The 22,503-nt window shown below is 37.7% G+C and overlaps 1 protein-coding gene across 4 annotated transcripts in view; it reads left to right on the plus strand.

Annotated features, from left to right (window-relative positions):
• pbx3b (pre-B-cell leukemia homeobox 3b) overlaps positions 1-22,503 on the plus strand; it is a 154,913-nt gene that overhangs the window by 91,505 nt on the left and 40,905 nt on the right. For all 4 annotated transcript variants that reach the window (XM_053504260.1, XM_053504261.1, XM_053504262.1 and 1 more), the window contains exons 4-7: positions 5,278-5,519; positions 11,252-11,442; positions 12,285-12,420; positions 13,600-13,629. In XM_053504260.1, the coding sequence (XP_053360235.1) occupies positions 5,278-5,519; positions 11,252-11,442; positions 12,285-12,420; positions 13,600-13,629 (599 nt within the window). The remainder of the gene's footprint in view (positions 1-5,277; positions 5,520-11,251; positions 11,443-12,284; positions 12,421-13,599; positions 13,630-22,503) is intronic.

The following is a 22,503-nucleotide window of genomic DNA, read 5'->3' on the forward strand; positions in this document are numbered from 1 at the left end:
AAGGAAGAGAGGGGAAGGAAAGAAGTTCAGGTTGCATGTTCAGGTCCAGGCAGTGAGTAGTGACAGAGTGGCAGAGTGGCTCATGCAGGCCTTCACATTATGTCATCCTTATGGCACTAAAATGGCGGCTATGAAGTTCCCAGGGTGCATGGCATCACCCTTTTTTCATGCTACATACAGGTTGTGCAGGTCGATCAGCAGTGGCTTCCTCGACCACCCTGGTGGCGTGAGCTCTAGCACGTAGATTGACAGTGGGCAGTTCACCTGCCTTGGTCCCTCAAGCTTGAACAGGTCCAGTGTGTGTTTCGTCTGGCCGCCTTTTTTTGTGGCCTCTATGAGATGGGTTGTCGATGCTCACAGTGGCATATACACTTACTTAAAGGATTATTAGGAACACCTGTTCAATTTATCATCAATGCAATTATCTAATCAACCGATCACATGGCAGTTGCTTCAATGCATTTAGGGGTGTGGTCCTGGTCAATACAATCTCCTGAACTCCAAACTGAATGTCAGAATGGGAAAAAAAGGTGATTTAAGCCATTTTGAGCGTGGCATGGTTGTTGGTGCCAGACGGGACGGTCTGAGTATTTCACAATCTGCTCAGTTACTGGGATTTTCACGCTCAACCATTTCTAGGGTTTACAAAGAATGGTGTGAAAAGGGAAAAACATCTAGTATGCGGCAGTATCATAATCACATAATCACAAACTAGCACAGATACATATGATCAAGTGTTCAACTGTTGTTTTCATTTGTTTCTATGACAATTATAATAATTATTAATATTATTACCGATTAGCCAACTCTTTGACTATTTAAAACAAAGTCGGCTCCCATTTTTTTGCCCATTGAAGTTGTTGGTTCAAGTAAATGTTTTTTTAAATACCCAAACAATCCCCCAACAATTAAAACACGCACACATGACTTAAAAAAAATGTATTCTTCCAAAACTAGTCAAAGGTAAAACAGTAATTTGTATAAAACAGGTGAATACATATTGTATTTTGCTTAAAGGTCAGTAAAATACCTGGATAACACCAGCTGCTTATCAGTCTCTATCTGGTTCTTTTATATTAAAATATCCATTTAAAAAACTATTAAAGATGGAACAGTTTAAGTTTCCCCCAAAGTGTCAGACGTTTTGTAATTCTATGTTCAGAATATAGACCTGACCAAATATCATTCTAAAGCTGTTGCACTGTGACGTCATTCCTACTACAGCTCCCTCAACAGCTTGTTCAGGCTCCTCCAGCATCTCCAAAAGGCCAGCCGTCACCCGTCTGACCCCAATCCTCCACAGCAGAGCTCTGATTAATGAGAACAGGAGAATATAGTGAAGACAAAGATAAATAAACTTTATAGAATATATAGTTGTAATAAAAATAAAAGATATTAGTAAACCTACACCACAGAGTGTGTAAAATACTGTTTTGAGGAATTCTAGAATGTAAATAAACTGTGCTAATGTTAACCATTAAACTTTTTTAGCGTTAACCACGGTCCGTCTGCATTAAATATACCGAGAATTTACCTAATGCGCTTTTCATACAAATAAGTTAAGCGATATAACACTCGTACAGTAGTTACCTAATTGGAATGGTTATTAACGTCACGCTCATCGCCGTGTAAAAACGTCAGCGGCCAAAATAAATCAGTTGCATTTCAAAGTCATTCGTAAAATGGCCACCAGGTGGCGCAAAGTGACATTTTCGCTCGTTGCAGTAATAGTAACTGTTATATAGCGTATCTCTGTGTCTGTTTATTTTTATTTAAGTTCTGGATTATTTCAGGTACTTTAAACATATTGTTGGGTTACTCATGTTGGCTCATATGAGATGTAGTTTACAAATAAACACCTGGTTGGGTTATTTTGACCCAACAACTGGTTTATTCATTATTCTTTCGTTTCTCCAAATGGCAGCCTGCAAAATGTTAGAAATATTACTGTTATTATGTCACAAGTGTAGTTTTAAAAGTTGTTTAGGCAGGAATGCGTGTGTATACAGCTCAAAACCTCCGTCAGTTATTAAAGATAGCGTCTATTTCTAAATCTCCCGGCGCTCTGCGCATAACACCGGGCCAACTCATGTCGGAAAGAATTTATAAACGTTTTCTAAACGTGGGCTATTGTTTTTTTACTTATTATATTTGTTAATTTAATTTAAATGAGGTTTGGGCTCAGGACTTCAGCACCGTAATCCCCCTCTTTAATTTCCTACGTAGTCTAAATCAGCACTCAGCCGCATGCATGAAGTTTTCCAGAGCGCACCAGCAGAAGAAGACTAATGATTATGAATAAGTCGGGGAAAACAGCAAGCAGCAATCCACTGTAACCCAACAAAACCCAAGTATTTTATAGCGCAGGGTGCAAGTCCGGGATCATTAGCAAGGATAGCTCACCAGCCGTGCCTTATTCCGTCATGTCATGTGGGCATTATAAGATTTGTATTGAAAACTTCTAACTAAAAAGTGGCAGCTGGCACGCCTAAAATCGACGCAGGTTAATTTTTTTATAGTCTAAATAAAAATCCTCCGCTTTAATTTCCTATAGTCTAATCAGCGCTCAACCGCACGCATAGTTTTCCCGAGCGCGAGGAATTTTTTGTGCTAAATGATATTTATGCAGTATAATTAGGGCCTCTTATTCCTATTAATCCTGGGTTGTTGTTTTTTTTAGTGTCACTGTGGGTGCTTTACAATGCCAGACAACATTTAAATACAAATGATTTATCCTCCCCAGGTGTGAATCAGCTGTTCTCACCTATACATTCAAAGAAACTAAAATACACCTCTCTCCACTTTAAAAATCTCTTGAATCTGAGGCTGACTTTCAATGATTTAAATTTGTTAATCTTCTGGATTCTAGATTCTAAAGTTGACATTGTTACCTTTTTTAATCCTTGAAATGGAAGAGATTTTCCTTATGATGGCATAAATTGCATTGTTCTTAATTAGTCTATACACAATAATATACTTTGGTATTTTTTTGGTTTATTAATCCTCGTGCCTGGTTTAGGTTTAGTATTTAGTGCGCATCTTTTATATTACAGCTATATTATAACACTTAGAAATACCTTTTATGGGGGGTTAAGTGACTGATGTGCCTAACATTTTTCAGCTGAGCCTTTGTTTCACTGAAGAATCAACGACCGTGACACCCCTCTCTCTCTCTCTCACACACACACACACACACACACACACACACACACACAGAGCAGACCAAATCATTAGCACGTCCCTCCCCCAAACAGCGCAGCCATGTACTTTCTATCCATTTACTTACATCTGAACTGAGTCGTTTACATAAGTCACTGATCAATAGCTCATCATATCAATTTATTCATACAGATGAAACTGTTTTACATGGAGATTTACAGGCTTATTACTGAATGATTTACTCTTACAGAGCCATAAGAACAAGGGCAGCTGGAACACCTAAAACAGATGCAGAATAATTTTTTATAATCTAAATAAAAAAGTTTATCTAAACGTGGGCTATCGTTATTTACTTACAGTTTTGTAAATTTGTTTAATGTTTAACCTAATTTCCTAAGGGTTTACCAGCGGTGGTACAGCGCAACGGGAGTCATTATTTACTATTAAAGGAAATTATGATGATCTGCCACGGCTTGCGCCTGTGATGGGTGTGCACCCAAATCTACTATCGCTACTCGCGCACTCCGTAGGCTCCCTGAATAGGCGGCAAAGGGATGGAGCCGTCTATTCGTGCCGGCTGGCGATAATTAACGTTAATATAATCTTGTGCTTGCTCCACATTATAAAAGCAAGGCGCGGAGTTCAGTTCTAGGTCCGGGAAGTACGTGATGTGGTGGAGAATAGGAAAGTGGCATGTGTCGCACAGCCCCCGGAAGTACACATGCACAACCTTTATCCCTTTCCCTTTCTTTCACAAGCAGCCGCGGCAAGTCGTGGGATCCCTTTTCCGAAAACGTGCGTTTTGAAAGGCCAGATCTGTATCTCCATTTTGGTAAATAAATAGGAAAAAGGCAGCTTTGTGAAATAGAGGGGAAACAAGTTTATGCCTAGAGGCTCTTTTAGCACTTTCTCAGAACAAGCCTCTTCTTGAAAGACATTTCTATGGCTCAGAGATGACTATATTTTACAAGTATATTATCCAGCATTTTTACAACAGCATCATTGTCTTATTTTATTTGATGGTTACAGGGTGGTTACTTACAATGCCTCTATTGTAGTAAATCAGTCTCACATGAGGCACTCTTTGCTCTTATTAGGGTATGACAGCAAGTTCTTGTTAAATAAAAGCATGGTTTGCATAAATTGTCTTTTGAAAGCATTGGTACATAGAGGATGCTTTGTTCAAATGTTTTATGTTTTAACCACACTGCCTGGCCAAAACAAAGTTGCACGTATTCAAAAATTTTGTTGGATTTTGTTAGATTTAGTTTGGATTACAAGCTGTATTAACTTTTGAATAGTTTTCAAACATATGCATATGTTACCTTTATTTCCAGAGTTGCATTTATTTGTTGGTCTAGATTTTTTATTGTTGAGTGAGTCGAACATAAAAGGCTCTGTCCACCATATCTCAAAGACTTTAAATTTAAGTTAATTTGAGTTAAGTTTAAGACCTTCTGGTGGCCAATTCAAGTGTGAGAAACATCCCTCATGCCTGCAGAACCACTTTTACAGTTTAAGCTCGATAAATCTTTGCACTGTTGCAATATGGTTACACTTTTTCTATTGGTTCGAAGTCCAATCTTTATGATCCCTACAAACTAAAGCTTTTTTAAAATTAGCCTAACAATTTAAGTGCTTTCCCTACACAGCTAATTAGTTTTAATCTGAGTTCTTGTTGCACCGCGTATGTGGAATCGCTCGTTTTCATAATTAAACTTAGCTTAATTCTACTTCACCAAGCGCACTCTTATCATGTAATTTCTTTGGTTGATGTGGGCCAATAATATGAACCTTTTAAAACACCATAAATGTTTTCCACAAAAAGGGGATATGTTATCTGACATGGTTAAGAAATAAAAAGCTACTCACTGTCCCATTTATAGTTAAAATAATGAGTACCAGCAGAAACACAATAACTACAGAAAGGATCCAATTAAAATTTAACCATTCTAAAATATAACGATTTGCTTACTTAAATCCAACATCAACTTTATTTTGGCATCAGTGTATCATACTTAAAGGTTGCTGTTGAAAATATCCTAATGAGGTCAGCTTTAAATCCCTTGTTCCAGCAGATGCACTAGTTAATTCATTAGGTTGGTTGTGTCTCTCCAGGTCTAAGTATTCGAGGAGCCCAGGAGGAGGACCCTCCTGATCCTCAGCTCATGCGTCTGGACAACATGCTGCTGGCAGAGGGTGTTGCTGGTCCGGAAAAAGGCGGTGGATCAGCCACTGTGGCAGCGGCTGCAACAGCATCAGGAAGTCCTACTGACAACTCCATTGAACACTCAGACTATAGGGCCAAACTCTCACAGATCAGACAAATCTACCATACAGAGCTGGAGAAATATGAACAGGTCAGGGTCAATCCAGCAGAGCTAAATTATTTTGCTTAGTAAATGTGTCCAACATCAATAAAAGGGAGCAATGGACCTCAGGGAAGCTCAGTGGTTAAGACATTGTACTACTGATCTGAAGGTCAAATATTCAAACTCCAGCACCACCAAGCTTTCACTGTTGGGCCCTTGAGCAAGGCTTTTAGCCTTTATTTGCACACGATGTATAATGAGTAAGTCACTGTGTATAAGGATGTTATAGAAAAATGTCATAAATGTAAATTCTGACTTTAATTTAATCTGACTGAAACTACCAAACAGGTTTCAGGTTATACAACACATACATTGCGGAGCTGTAAGACTAAAATATTCCCTATGTCTTTAAGCTATTATCAATGAATGAACATATATAGAATGGAGCCCATCCATATGGTTTACTTATGTATTTATTTGGCTCTACAGTAAATACTTTTGGCATTGTTGACAAATCAATTCATTTAAAAGTACTTTGAGCTGTTTTAATAATTTTGCTCACTTAAACATTGGGTGGTCTGCCATCAAAGGTGCCAAGTCGTTTAGCACATAAACAACTTGGCACCTTTGATGGCAGTCCACCCAATGTTCTTAAATATCAGGAAATGAAAACTGAAATCCTTACTGTTATATGTCTCAAAGAATAAAACCTATAGCTGCTTACAATCTACATTTATTTGAAGGGCTATTCCAGAGGTTGGGTCCTCAGCAAAGTAATGTCCCCTACAACATTAATCACTGGCATGATGTCAGAGGTCATTGCTTCCAACTATCACTAAGCAGGTCAGCCTAAATGAATGTGTGGATGGATTGAAGGCCTAAACTGTACAGACTGGCTCACAGTAGCTCAAACTTGTGTTCCTTAAACCAGTCTTGAATGATTTTTGCTGTTTAGCAGGGTGAAAAATGCAATTGCCCCAGGCAACACTGTTTGCATAAAGGGGGCATACCTAGGCAGTGTTCAGAATGACATTAATTTCAGTGTCATGTCAAATCACCTGTTTCTTCAAGTCATGGATTATATTAAAGTGTACAGAAATGTCAATGAATCTTGAGGCCCACATGCATGGCAACTGATGAGACAGGACTGTTTCTTTACTCCCTAACTTTCAATCATCTTCCACAGCCAATAAGAATTCCCCATTCACTTGTTAATCACCAAACACCATGTTTGATGCTAGTCAGAAGGAGAGGTAGTTAAAGTAACAATGGCATTAGTTTCAGAGCATGCTGCAGTTTGGGAGTCTCTTTTTTGCAGGCATGTTACATATTGTTCAAAGTTGTTGATTTATAGTTGTTTAAATGTGTAGCCACACAGTACAAGTGTTTAGCTACAGTAGATTGCAGTGCTTTTAAACTAATCATCATTGTGGGTTATACAGTAATGTATTTCTAAATATAACAATCTTGTTATATTGTAGCACCTTAATTTGTCCATTCTTTAAGGAACAGTACCACATTTAATAAAAATGATTCCTAAAATCTGATCCTAATTTTTATAGTTAATTTTCAAGTTATCACATTAGTTAGAATTATTATTATTATTATTATTATTATTATTACTACTACTATTACTATTATTATTATTATTAATAGCATTAGCATTAAAATAATATATTGCTCGCTCATATTTATGGCTAACGCACACATTATTAAGATCTTTATATCCAAGTGTTTTATCATAACAGTAACCACTACTTTTACAGGCAACATCACTAAATCCTACAAAACAAACATAATTTATAAATAAGTGTGTGAATAAATATTGGTTGATTTGATGGAAACAGACATCCTTTTGTTCTTACTGGCCAACCTGTGGTGTTACCAAATCCTTGAACTGCACCTGAATACATCTAAGTTTGAGATTCAGATAATTACCCCTTATTAGTCAGTAATACAACAATTTAAGGTACGTGCCAAATAACAAAGTAACACACAAATAAATTCCAGGACCCAAGGTTTCCCATCAGAACATCACCCAAAGCATCACACTACCCCCACCGGGTTGTCTTCTTTCCATAGTGTATGCTGGTGCCATCTTTTCCCTAGGAAAGTGACACATATTCAATTCAATTCAATTTTATTTATATAGCGCTTTTAACAATGGTCATTGTCTTAAAGCAGCTTTACAAAAATGAAAGAAATTCATAAAAAAATAATAATAATAAATAAATAATAATAATAATAATAATAATAATAATAATAAATTGTGTATGTGTAAGAAAAATGTGTCTAGATAATAATGAGATGAATGAATGAAATGTCTCTGATGAGCAAGCCAAGGGTGACGGCTACAGTGGCTAGGAAAAACTCCCTGAGATGGCAATAGGAAGAAACCTTGAGAGGAACAAGACTCAACAGGAAACCCATCCTCATTTGGGTGATAATAGATAGAGATGATATAACATCATGTATGTTATGCAGCTAAAAGTACAATATAACAGAAATTCTTTAAATTAACATGAAGTCCAGTTCAGCATAGGGATGAGTCAGTAGGTACAGAGGGCAGATGGGGTCTGGATCACTGGGAGCACAGGAGCAGCATGTGTAGCTCCAACCATCATAAAGCAGAATCCAGCTAGAGCTGGTCCTTCTCTGGATGCCTCAGGATCCTCGCAGGGTTGGCCTTTGTCTACTGAAGCTGGTACAATCTCCAGATGCCTTGGGATGGGTAGAAAAGTACAGAACAGATGAAGAGAATTAGCGTAGTTGCCGTTCAGGATAGATGTACTAAAGTATGAAGTTATGGGATGAGTTACGCGTATGCCAGATTAAAGAGATGCGTCTTGAGTCTACTTTTAAACTGGGAAACTGTGTCTGAGCCCCAAACACTGTCTGGAAGGCTATTCCAAAGCTTTGGAGCTAAATATGAAAAAGCCCTACCCCCTTTTGTAGATTTTGAAATTCTGGGAATTAAAAGAAGTCCAGAGTTTTGTGATCTTAAGAAGCATCGTGGATTGTAGCGTATCAGAAGACTGGTTAGGTATGTGGGAGCTAAACCATTTAAAGCCTTGTATGTAAGTAATACTATTTTGTAATTAATTCTAAACTGAACAGGTAGCCAGTGCAGGGATGATAATATTGGGGTTATATGATCATATTTTCTGGATCTAGTAAGAACCCTGGTGGCTGCATTTTGGACTAACTGAAGCTTGTTTATTAAGGATGCAGGACAACCAGTAATGCATTACAATAGTCCAGTCTGGAGGTCATGAATGCATGAACTAGCTTTTCTGCATCAGATACGGATAAGATGCTCCTAAGTTTAGCAATATTTTTAAGATGGAAAAAGGCTGTTTTTGTGATATTGGAAAAAAAAAATTTAAAGGACAAGTTACTGTCTAATATTATGCCCAGGTCTTTTACTGTTAAGCTAGTAGTAACAGTGCATCCTTCTAAACGGAGGCTAAATTGTGAAAGCTGTTGTGTGCTGGTTTTTGGGCCGATGAGTAATATCTCTGTCTTGTCTGAGTTTAGTAAAAGAAAGTTATTGGTCATCCAATCTTTTATGTCCTGGACACACTCAGTTAATCTAGACAACTTAGGTATTTCGTCTGGTTTTGTTGAGATATATAATTGTGTATCATCAGCATAACAATGGAAACTAATCCCATGTCTTCTAATGATGTTACCCAAGGGAAGCATGTATATTGAGAACAGCAGAGGTCCTAAAACTGACCCTTGGGGACCCCACAGTATGCACATATGCACAGTTTTGGAGTTGCTCTGACCGAGTCCTCGGGCCATCACAATTTGGCTCTTGTCAAAAATGCTCAAATTCTTACATTTGCTCAGTTTTGCATCAATATGTCCCACCTCTTTCCATTTGCCAATGTAAGAGTTCAATTAATGTTATTCAATTCACTTACCAGTGGTTATAAAGTTTTGGCAGATTGGTGTATATATCCAATTCCATGGTGATCGCACACATGCTCCCAAATGACAGAGCTGAAAAACATTCACCTCATCATCCAGAGATCACACATTTCTTCAGGAATCTGTAGCTGAGAGTCTTTGGGTCTTGGGATTACATTGGACACAAGGACACATGACATACTTACTCTGATGCCAATCATGGGTGTCTGCAACTCACACAGATAGCGTTCTCCTTCTTCCCATAACAGTGTATTCGCAAGCAGATTAAAAAGTTGCGGTTGGCTAGCCTCTTATGTCTTGGAGGAAGCATGTGACCCCAATTGGTAGTTGTTGCCAGCATTTGGATTTTATTTGTATTAAGAAAAGCCTTTTCTTTTTAGATTTGTTTGTGTAAGAAAAGTCCTGTAATGTAAATACAAAAACTTTGTATCAACAGATCAGAAAAAAACTACATCTCTAGTAGTATTACTATTTTAATTTACTGGAACTAATGGGCTAGGTGACTCTTAGGACTTTTTAGTGTTTACTGTTTTAGTGTTTTAGTGTTTTTTCATGAAGATGACCTAAGGACCTCTTTTTAAAGAGGTTTGAGTTGTAAAGACCTTTTATAGACACCCTGAGGGATTGCCTGCATGCCCACAGGACACTAAGTAGGGAAAAGGATATTCCATAAGCACTGATGGGTGTGATGGACAGGTATTCACAAACTTGCATTGTTGAATTGTTCCTGGCTCTTTTTTAATGTTCATTGGATTAGAGTTAAATTAGACACCACCAAGTGCTAAAGGCAATTCAGCTTTTTCAGTTATACCCTTCTCAAAAAGTCAAGTCTGTCATGAACAGCATAAACTGTTTCTCTATTACAAAGAGCTGATTCTTTTAATTCTTGCTACAGTTGAATTGAATACAATCAACATAATAGGGTTTCAGCCACATAACTTTAAATAATTATTAATGCATATGTATTGACATCAGTTGATCAGACACATTCATCAGAAGCAAAATAATTTATATGTATTTTTTCTGTCTGATTAATGTCAAGCGCCAAAGCTAGACACTCAAATGGACCACATGTCCAAAATTTTATGGACATTTGATGAGAGTATATAAGCAATTTCTGAGTGTATATAAGCAATTTGTGCTCCTTGTTCACAGAGTCGCCTGCTCTGATCCCCCGCTCAAAGCTTCACCAGGCTGCTCTGTTCATTATTGCTCGGCTCGCAACTAAAATTGCATCCTGCTTCTCGCAAATTGCTATTTTGCCATTTAGATTGAAAAATGCTGGATGACTATGCAAGACACTGATGCATTCAGACTCATGGTGTGAGCGTTACTGAAGTGAAATTAGAGTGGAACTTGCTGCATTCTTTATAAAAAAGTTAATTTGCTCTGTCCAAAATCTGTCCACTTATGCTTAACTTGACTCATACTGTATGGTCTGCAGATCATGATAACAGCCTATGAGGGCCGTTTTAGAACTGTTGTCACAAAGTTGGACTTTTCAATGTTTTAGTATGTTGGGAAAAGATATGTTCCAGTATGACACATGACAAGCCTTTGAGATCAACAGCCACAAATTCTCATAGCCATGTCCCAAAATCTAGCAGAAAGCCATCATAACAGCAAAGGGGAACAATTTTGTGCCAATGGAATCAGAATGGGATGTTCAGTAATCAGGTGTCCACATACTTTTAACCATAAAGCATAATTACAAAATTCACAATAGTTGTAATAAAGCAACTTTTTAAAGTTCAATGGCTCATTTCTAATCCAAAAGAACTAACAAACAATTACTTATAAACAATTCATAAAAATCACAATTAAATGTCTCTGACCTTCCCCAGGCATGTAATGAATTCACAACCCATGTGATGAACCTGTTGCGGGAGCAGTCACGTACACGGCCCATCTCCCCCAAAGAGATTGAGCGTATGGTCAGCATCATTCATCGCAAGTTCAGTTCCATCCAGATGCAGCTCAAACAAAGCACCTGTGAAGCTGTCATGATCCTGAGGTCTCGGTTTCTTGATGCCAGGTCTGTTTTTGAATTTAGCATTTTAATTTGACCCTTGGAGTTGGTCAGTAGTTGCTGTACTGTCTAAGTTCAAGTAGCCTACAATCTCTGATACCCTTCCCTTTCCAAACACAAACACCTCAATTTGTTACTGAAATTATGGCAACGGTTTACAGATGGCCTGAGAATTGGCAAGCTATGCACCTACTGTAAAAACACAAAAATATGATGCTTTTGTTGAAGTAATTTGTGTTTGCTGTATATGAGACCAACAGCAAGATCTACTAGACTACAGTTGGTGCAAATTAGAAAGGTCAATAGTAAGACAAAGAGACAAACAGTTGAATAAGTGCAGTTCAGTATAAAAAGCATGTTCAAATGTCTCCTGGCCATAGCTGATACTAATTTAAAATGCATTAAACAATGTGAAAGAAAAAAAAAAAACTATCAGCAGCACGGCCAAGACAGCATTTAGAATGGCAACAAAGCACAATTCCATCCTTTAATCATATAAATAAATTAAACAGAGTGGTACTAACCTATGCACTTTTAGTTTTTATATCTGTTTTCTCTGGGTTTTTTGTATCTCTTACTAGATTTCGAAAAATATATTTTAATTTTCACATCTAAGAAAAAGATACATGTAGATCTCCATAAAACAGCTTGTGTCTGTGTGTGTTGTTTGGTATGGCGTTGGGGGTTGAGTGGTGTAGTCTCTTCCAAGTTCGATTTTTTTTCTTTTGAAGAAGTAATTGTTATTTTTGTCCTTCAGTCCTCTCAGTCTGATCCAGCACTGTTATCTCCCATTTCTGTTATTCTTAATAATTAACTTTTTTCTTCTCTTCTTTCTCACCATATCTCAGACGAAAAAGACGTAATTTCAGCAAACAAGCCACAGAGATCTTGAATGAATACTTCTACTCCCACCTCAGTAACCCTTACCCCAGTGAAGAGGCTAAAGAAGAACTGGCTAAAAAATGCAGCATTACAGTATCCCAGGTGAGGCCTACTGTACTGACTGGCCTAAACATACAGACAGCAAATATCTACCAAGTATCAGAGACACTATCTAGACAAGCAAAGCTCCAAAAGCTAAAGCAATGTTAATAATAAGTAAATATGTTAAAATGGTGCTATTAAGTAGTTACTCATAATAATGAACACAAAAGATTTTCTTTTTGGAGCCTAAATAAAACTTGTGATTATTTGAAGGTTGGCATGATTAAAAGTTTAAAACTTGTACGCCACATTTTTCTTTGCTCAAATGATTGAAATGCACTTAGTATCCACCCACTATTTGTAAAATCCCATTTTAGCTGCTATACCTTTTAGCATCCATATTAGTGCATTCTTGCATGTCAAAGCTAGACACTTAAATAGACCATATGTCCAAAATTTTGTGGACATTTGATGAGCGTATATAAGCAATTTCTGAGAGTGTATAAGCAATTTCAGTATTCATATTAGTGCATTTGTAAAATCCCATGTTAGCTGCTATACCTTTTAATATCCATATTAGTGCATTCTTGCATGTCAAAGCTAGACACTTAAATCGACCATATATCCAAAATTTTATGGACATTTGATGAGAGTATATAAGCAATTTCTAAGAGTATATAAGCAATTTCTGCTCCTTATTCACAGAGTCGCCTGCTCTGATCCCCCACTCAATGCTTCACCAGGCTGCGTTCATTATTACTCAGCTCTTAACTGAAATTGCATCCTGCTTCTCTCAAATTGCTATTTTGCCAATTAGACTAAAAATGTTGGATGACTATGCAAAACACAGATGCATTCTATGTCAGGGTTGGGCATATTTCAGGCTCATGATGTGAGCGTTACTCACACCTGAGCGGCTGTGGCTCTTTGTAAAAATTAAGCAATAGAGGTGACAGAATAAAACATTACAATGAATTTGATTATCCCGTTCCAAAAATTACAAAGCTAACATATATCTGGAGGCAGTTGTGCCCCACCCCCAACTGTTTCCCCACAGATAAAAACTGGTTTTAGCACATGAAGCCACATTGGCATTATTTTACAAAGTGAAGTAATATGAGCCTGGAGCATGTTCTACAGAAAATGTTTACATGTCAATATTTGTTTTCTGTGGGGAGGGGGTTGTAGAGGGCCGTTGAGGAATCAAATACTGTAAAAGAAATTTTTTTTTGCCTTCAGGGGGTGGGAAGCACCATCACAGTGGCACAGGTATGTCAGTCTTCTCCTGTTCCACAATTTGTTCTGATTTGTTTATATACACAGATGGTACTCAACCAGAAAAATGGTTTAACCGCTGTGTGTCCCGCAGCGACAGCATTAGGGGTGTGCATTTGCTGGCTTTACCACTAAGTGGCGTTATAACTATAGATTTGGATCATCCTCTCAAGAATTAATAAGACTCAACTCATGTTGTAGCAGATAAATTCTGGTGAAACATTCTAACGAATTCAAATTTACAGTACAAATTTTGAATTTAAATTAAATGTAGGTGTTTCTTACTATCTTATATATTTTTACCTTATAGATTTTATCACGTGTAATACTAGTGTAGCCTGAAAACAGACTCTGGGTGTGTGTCAGAAAAGGTGGGTGTGCCACATTTACTGACAGATTATTGTGAAAAAAACTATATAATAAAACTAAAAAAGATACATAACCTTTATAAGACTCTACTTTTATTTTAGTGCACCTACAATGAAGACAAAATGTTCTGATTTTGTAAAATAATTAAACAGGGTGCACTATTCTGTATTGTTTTTTATTAACTTGATTGCATCAAAAAATTCATTCTTGTACATTTGCCTACTTGCCTGTAAGGGTTGCCCACTAGAGGGCACTGTGTTTAGTTTGTAGTTTTTGTTGGTGGACTCAGTTTCCCAGGATGCACCTCGGTCAGATGATGCAGGTGCTCACCTGAACGAGGTAGCTCATTACTCTCGTTATAAATAGCTGGTTGTTCTGGGAAACTGGGTCAAGCATTAATGTTAATTTCAGTTCTGTTAAGTGTATTTTGTTTTGTCTTGTTATGGTCTGTTTAAGTAGAGTTGGCATTTGGTTTCTGGATTTAAGTTTATATCTGTCTTGATTTAGTTTATGTCTGTTTGTCTCTGTGTCTCCTAGCAGGATTAGCCTCTAGGAGAATTAGCCTTTTGTGCTTACCCTCATGTGTGAGTAACCTCCTTTGCATGTATAGTTCTTAGTCTGTATAAATACTAACCAGTGCACTACTAACCTGCTTAGATCTTAGTCTGTTTAGATACTAACCTGTTTAGCCACTAACCTTTAGAGTCACTAACCTTTAGAGCCCCTTGGGTCTCTGGCTGTTATCCTGTTTAGCAATTAGTCTGTTTAGCTAGCTTAGTAGCTAATGTGCATAACGGCGCGTGTGTGTGTGTTAACCCCCTGCATGTATAGTCCCTAGTGTTTAGTCCGCTAGTCTGTTTAGTGTGTCTTGTCCGGTTTGTATCCCATGTCTGTACTGTATATTAGGTTGTGTGATCCCTTGTCTGTGTATTAGTTTATTGGTTTTGATTATAGTAGGCTCCCAAGTTCAAGCCAACTCCCTTTGTTCTTTGTTTGGTTTGTTTATTAAAAGACTGTTTCAACATCATCCCCCTCTGCGTCTATGCCTGCCACACCATGCCCTGTATGACATTTCCTCACAGATGGAAAAAAATATATATATACTATAATATAAGCAAAATGTCTAATTGCTTAAACTAATGAAAAACAAATTTTAGATTATGTAATTTGTATGAAACGTGAATATAGGCGCATCCACTGATGACTGCATGACAGATTACCTTCATTACTATAGCTAAAAAAACACAGAATTCATCAATGACCTATTAAAATGGTTAGAGTCAGTCTCCGTGCTGTTTTTCCCGACACATTCATAATTAGTCTACTTCTGCCGGTGCACTCTGGAAAACGTGCGGTTGAGCGCTAATTAGACTACAGTACATAGGAAAGTGTGTAAGATCACGATGCTGGCTCAACATCTCGCAGCCTAAACCTCATTTAAATTTAATTACCAGTGTAAGTATACAACAACTGACCAAGTTTAGAAGAACATTTTTTAAACTATAAAAAATAATTCTTCATCTATTTTTAGGTGTGCCAGTTGCCATTGTTATTATATGGCTCTTTGTTGGCGTAAATCATCAGTGACAACCCTGTAAATTTCCATGTAAAACAGGTACATCTGTAAATTGTTTAAATGTATGTACAGTATCATGAGCTTTTGATAATTGATTTATGTAAACAACTCATGCAAGTAAATGCTAATTGTTGAGCTGTTTGGGGGAGGTACGTGCTGATGACGTTTGGTCTGCTTTTCAGTAGTTGCCACTCTGTGATCAAAGTGTGTGTGTGTGGAGACAAGTGCCAATCTGTTTTACATATTCATGAAAAGTTGTGGATTATTCAGTGAAACAAAGGCTCTTCTGAAAGAAGTTTAGTAACATCAGCTGTGACTTCAGTACAACAGTCACTTTACCCCAAATTAAAAGGTCTTTCTGAGTGTTATAATTCAGTTTTAACATAAGTATACACTAAATAAACACCAAGTACTAAACCTAAACCGGCATATTCAGAGAGACTCAACCCTGAGAGGTTGTCCACGGACCACTTCAACGGATTCTGCAACTAACATTGTTACCGTTTTTCAATCCCCGGAAGGGAAAAGACAGAGATTTTCCTAATCATAATATGCGTTGTATTGTTTTTAATCACGTTATACACAACTCATGAATTATTTTGCTATTTTACAAATGGAATCATTTTATTTGGATTTTTTTATAGAATATTTTAAATTTATATTTTATAAAAATGGACCAGCACTGTTAGTGGTCCATTTTTATAAAATATAAAATTAAAATATTAAAATAGAAAATACCAAAGAAAATTGTGTATATACTGATTAAAAAAACTACACAACAAATCTTATGATAAGGAAAATCTCCATCTCTTCCATTCCAGGGATTGAAAAACCCTCAGATCCAAGAGGGTTAAAAGTAATCCTCGTCCCAGGAGCTGACTTGAGTTATCTGAAAGTGGGGAAAGGTGCATTTTTGTTTTTCTCACTGGCCTCACTGTTTTTGTGAGAGGAATCTGAATGTACAGTGGAACCTCGGATTACGAGTAAAGTGATTTACGAGTGTTCCGGAAGACGAGCAAAGATTGTTAATAAATTTTGACTTAAAAAAACGAGCGTTGTCGTAGTTTACGAGCTCCGAGTATTATGTATAATGCATGCGCTTCTTTTTTTGACACCGAGAGTCGCGTCATCACAACTGAGCCAACGGTTTTTCTCTCTCTGGGGCTGCGGGTATTCATCTCCCCTGATGGGACTTAGTGCTCGTCTCTTACTGGTATAATCAATCCGTGTGTGTGTGTGTTTCTTTCTCTTGCGCTGCAGAGTGTGTGTGTTATGTGTGTGCGCGCATAATTTGACACCACCGGTTCACACACACACACACACGCTCTCTTTCTCTCTCGCCTTTACTGTGCATCAGTGTTTGAGTGTGTGTGTTATGTGTGTTTTTCTTTCTCTTGCCTTGCAGAGTGTGTTATGTGTGTGCGCGCGTAATTTGACACCGCGCAGGTTCGCACACACTCTCTTGTCGTTAGTGTGTGTCAGCGTTTGAGTGTGTTATGTGTGTGTGCGCGCGTAATTTGACACCGTTGCCGGTTCACACACTCTCTCTCCCTTTCTCTCTCTCGCCTTTAATGTGTGTGTGTGTGTGTGTGTGTGTGAAAAAGAAAGGGGGTGCTTTATGGAGTTAATTATGTGCCAAAATTTAACAAACAAATACAATCTGCTTTGCAAAGAAAAAAACGTCTTTCTCACAAATGCAGCGTTTTGCAAACAAACACAATCCGATTTGCAAAGAAAAAAATTCGACTTTCTCACAAATGTGCCAAACGTATTTTCTCACAAATGCACCCACCGTATTTTCTTACACATGCACCCATCGTATTTTCTCACAAATGCAATGAAGCAACTTCCTCTTCCAAAACAGCAGATGGCGCTATCGGTCAATTTACTCTATTCTCCCGAGACCTCAAACAACGTGTTTATATGGTTTACCCTTATGTCCCAGAGAAATATGAGTGGGGAACAGTTTTGAGGTGTCCATTATATATCCAGACAGCCAGACATATTAACAATCCACTATCTTTAGGATAGAGCCCTGTAGGGGAATACAGTTATATCAAACCACAGTTGCATTTCTCGGGAGAATAGAGTAAATTGACCGATTAAATTAATTTAATTTCCTGATAGTAGGCTGTCTGATAGTGTTAACTATGCAAATGTCCTGGTTCGTGAATATGAGAACATATCTTATTTAAAACATAAAAATGTGTCGCCATCATTAGAGGACATGCAAGAACTATATATATATATATATATAAATATATATATATATATAGAATAATTATTTAATCCATTATTTGACCACGGCTGGAAATAATAGCTGGAATGTGATTGTGAATTTATGACTAAAATAAAGCTGTCCGTCGGCGTGAGGAAATCCGCGGCTTGTACTTTCACGTTACAAAAGCCAGCGTTTTTTATTAAAAGGCTGATAAACGCGTGTTGTACAGGATATACAATGCGACAGTGCGTTCAGTTGCTGTAATCCCTCTTTTCACCTTTGATGTAGGTGTGGAGTTATCAAGCCGGTTTCGCGGATGGGGGAATTGGCAGAATTGAGGCGTTTAAAACGATTTAACAAAACCGAGCAGACATCACTGCCTAAAATGTATTTCGCCAGATAAATAAACATAGAATAAATAGAAATAAAATGTTTATTGGTACCAATCAAACCAGACTTAATAATTACTTTTAGTGTAATTCACAAATTTACTGAATATATTATGTTTCTATGTGTATACAGTATGTGTTTGTATGTGAATATATTATATAAGTATGTGTTTGTGCCACGTCTCATATGTAACATTCATGTAAAACGCAATTCGTGATAAGTGTATGTTGTTAAAGTATTTGTGGATATGTACGTAACAACGCGGCTCGCGCGAGGGGCAGAGCTGCGCATGAACTGTTCAGAACGGGCTGGGTCGTGATATCGTGACACTCCACGTGATCATTCGGTCGCACCGGTAAAAGGTGTCAGGGCATCAGTTTAGCGCGCGCTCTCGGGTTAAAGTGCACAAAGCACAAACTCTACTCTACTCTACTCTTCCTACTATAAATCCTTAGTAATGGCATAAGCCCAGGCAGCATCTTTAGTTTTTTGTTTTAGTTTCCAGAATCCCGTCCGTTCTCGCGTAGACGGCGGAGCTCTGTTTATTTTGTGTTTTAAGTTTTCTTTTGGTTTCCTTTTAAGATTCTTAATTAATAATTCCACGCTATCTCCAAACGGAAATGTCTTCCTGTGTCTGTCATAAGCTTTTACAACAACTCTTATTTCACTGAACCCCTCTAAAGCCTAAGTAAAACATTTCTTGGTGCGGATCTCCACACCGCACCCTGTAACAATATAATTAGGAGAAAAATGTAAATTAAGGATGTCTTGAAACATAATGCAGTAACTCTTTATTCATTTGAACACAGTAAAGATGGAAATGTTACGTACATTCCTTTATTCGTCCTTTCTGTTTGTGCTTAGGTTTCACTGTTTTCCATATACATACAACGTTTGGACAACAATGTCCCGGAAGCGATATTAAATAAGGAAAATACACAATTTAGTTTCAAGACAGTTTTATTAAATATAGAATGTTTTTATGTTTTGCTGGCGAAAGACATTTTAGGCAAAGACGTCTGCTCGGGCTTGTTAAATCGTTTTAAACTCCTCAATTCTGTGAATTTCCCCATCAACGAAATCGGTTCGATAAATTCACACCTATCATGAATAAAAGGCGAGGGATTATAGTAACTGGTTTCTGTGGGTGTCGGAGTGCGCTGTCGCGTTGTATTCAGCGAATAGACTAAAACAAAATCATGTTTGTTTCAGCATTGGAAACAATATTAAATATATTTAATACTTTATTAAAGATTATTCACTTTTGTATTCTTTGTACTCATTATTTTTTCACACACGCGCGGTCATCTTTAAATTTGAACAGGAAATAATAGTGGGCTGGTAGGTAACTTTATTTTTCATATAACTTAAACGGCTGAATAAAGTTAAATATACACAATTAATTAATAATTGCGTTTGCTTTACATTTGAGCACTCATTGAGCTTTTTCATTTCATATACTACCATATCATATATTTGTGTCTAATATTGTTTTATTTTACGTTTTACAACATTACATGCAGTTTGTAAAATTTACTTGCAATTGTCTTTTTAAAATGTAACCTACATATCTACATTATAAGCATATTTAACTACTTCAGTAGAGAATGAGAAATTTGGTCGGTCTGGCTTTTAGATAAATATATTATTTGATATAATTGTATTATTTAAATAATTATCTTATTATAAATAGGATTCTTGTTCTCTATATTCTTGTCGAATATAGTCCTTCAGAGCAAGCATTGTGTCAGTAGATTCTGCGGAATCTCTTCCCACCTTTCATTCACGATAGCTATGAATTTATGGAACTGGCAAATACAGGGGTTTTAGATGAATTAAGAAGAGAGCGGACATCTCTGCCTAAAATAGATTTTAAAAAATAAATAAATAAAAATGGTTAATAGTAGCAATTGAATCAGCCTTAATAGTTGGATTTTACACTTCTTTTTATTTACTGTATTGACAGTCGTATTATGCTTTTTTTATGTTATTTATCGCTCTATATATTTTATGACATAATAATGATTTGAATAAATCGGCTCACATCGGTGCGCGCTGGTGTGTTGGAAAAGCCAGCGTTTATCTTTCGAGTAGCCTATATATTTGTGTTTGTTGTTTATCTGTCTGCATTTTTATCGATAAATCGCACGTGTTTATCATCCTTTTGATCAAAATGCTGCCTTTTGTTAAGTGAAAGTGTGAGCCACGGGTTTATAAACGCCGATAAATGAATTTTAGATGGATTTTAAAGCATCTTTTTTTAGGCCTAAATATTCATTTTTATTAATGGCCAGGTGTTCAGTTGTTCTCTGCACAGTGTATCTGCACTGAGAGTTTGTGTGTGTGTGCACGGAGAGTTTGTGTGTGTCCGTGCACGCGTCTCATACTGTACTGTAGATGTGTATGCACGGAGAGTTTGTGCGTGTGTGTTTGTGATGTATATACTCCTTCAAAAATGCTTACAACCAACCAACCAACCAACCAACCAACCCTGGCCTCCAAACTCAGAAGGCTACGTGTCATAGCTGATTTGATCTGCTGGTTACGGCGGGGCGCAGACTGCTGATCAGTGTAAAGTAGCCTGTACAAGCCAAGCCAAAAAGAACATCTTTTATTTTCAATTCAATTCAGTTTTATTTGTGTAGCGCTTTTAGCAATTTTTATTGCCGCAAAGCAGCTTTACACAATCAAAAGAATTATTTAAGTTCGTGTGAAATGTGAATTTGTATGAATCAAAATGGTCAGTTTGTCCCTGGTGAGCAAACCAAGGGCGACAGTGACAAGGAAAAACTCCCTGAGATGGTAAAAGGAAGAAACCTTGAGAGGAACCAGACTCAACAGGGAACCCATCCTCATTTGGGTGAAACAGAAAGCAGTAAATTATCTGCATTTATACAGTGTGTTAGGTGGCAGGCAGTCCAGCTATAATAGCTGATGTTAATCGATGTTAATATGGAGTCCAGTTAGTTATTGAAGACCCAGGTAGAATTGTAGGAAGTTCCAGTCCTGAACTATCGAACTGTCAAGTCCCCAGAGAAACAGTTGCCAACATGAGTCAAGGCGAGAACCATTTTCTAGGTAGAGAGAATCATCCCCAGACACCAGACGCATCCCAGAGAGACACACGGGGCATCCATGTGACGAGATCTTCAGCCAGAAGCGGGTCACCAGGATGGGTCAGACAGGTCCATAGGGCAGAGGGAGTCTGGATCACTGGCAGCTTGGGAACGACATGTGTAGCTCGACAGAGAGAGGGAAAGAGTGAAAGGGGGAGACAGGAGGAGAAAGAAAAGAGAAAGAAGGGGGGAAGAGAAAAAGAGGAGAGATGGCAGTTAGGTATGGTCACAGTCACACAATGTATAATGTGAATGTATATTAACTGTAGAGTGCAAGCAGCGACTCCGGCAGGACTAACTATGACAGCATAACTAAAAGGGAGAGCCAGAAGGAAACACAAACATGAGGGCTTCCTGAGATGTAAAGCAAACAATCACCTCACCGTCAGCAAACCTGAGTGATCAATGAGAGTGAGGAAGACAGCATCCAAACCTACCAGTTCACCATAATGCTCTACGTCCATGAGTCCCCCAGATCTGCTCCTTTACCTATGGCAAATCTATAGGTTTTTAGCCTGGACTTAAACACTGAGACTGTGTCTAAGTCCCGAACACTATTTGGAAGACTATTCTATAATTTTGGGGCTTTGTAAGAAAAAGCTCTGCCCCCAGCTGTATTTTTCATAATACGCGGTACTGACAAGCAGCCTGCATCCTTTGATCGAAGTAGGCGTGGCGGTTCGTAAGACACTAGCAGTTAGCTCAGGTACTGCGGCGCGAGACCATTTAATGCTTTATATGTCAAGAGTAGTATTTTAAAATCAATGCAAATTTTCACAGGGAGCCAATGCAGTGACGATAAGATAGGGGTGATGTGCTCATATCTTCTGGTTCTAGTGAGGACTCTCGCTGCTGCATTCTGGACTAGCTGAAGCTTATTTATGCATCTAGCTGTACAACCAGACAGTAAGGCATTACAATAGTCCAACCTAGAGGTGATAAAAGCATGAACTAGTTTTTCTGCATCGTTTAGCAACAATAAATTTCTTATCCTGGCAGTATTTCTGAGGTGAAAGAATGCTACTTTATCCTGGTAATATTATCTACATTAGCTTCAAATGAAAGGCTGGAATCAATAATCACACCAAGGTCTTTCACTGTTGCATTTAATGGAACAGAAAGGCCATCCAAAGTTACGGTGTGATCTAAAATTTTACTTCTAGCTGTATGCGGTCCTATGACTAGAACTTCTGGCT

Source organism: Clarias gariepinus, chromosome 9, assembly GCF_024256425.1.
Source record: "Clarias gariepinus isolate MV-2021 ecotype Netherlands chromosome 9, CGAR_prim_01v2, whole genome shotgun sequence".
Lineage (NCBI taxonomy): Eukaryota > Metazoa > Chordata > Actinopteri > Siluriformes > Clariidae > Clarias > Clarias gariepinus.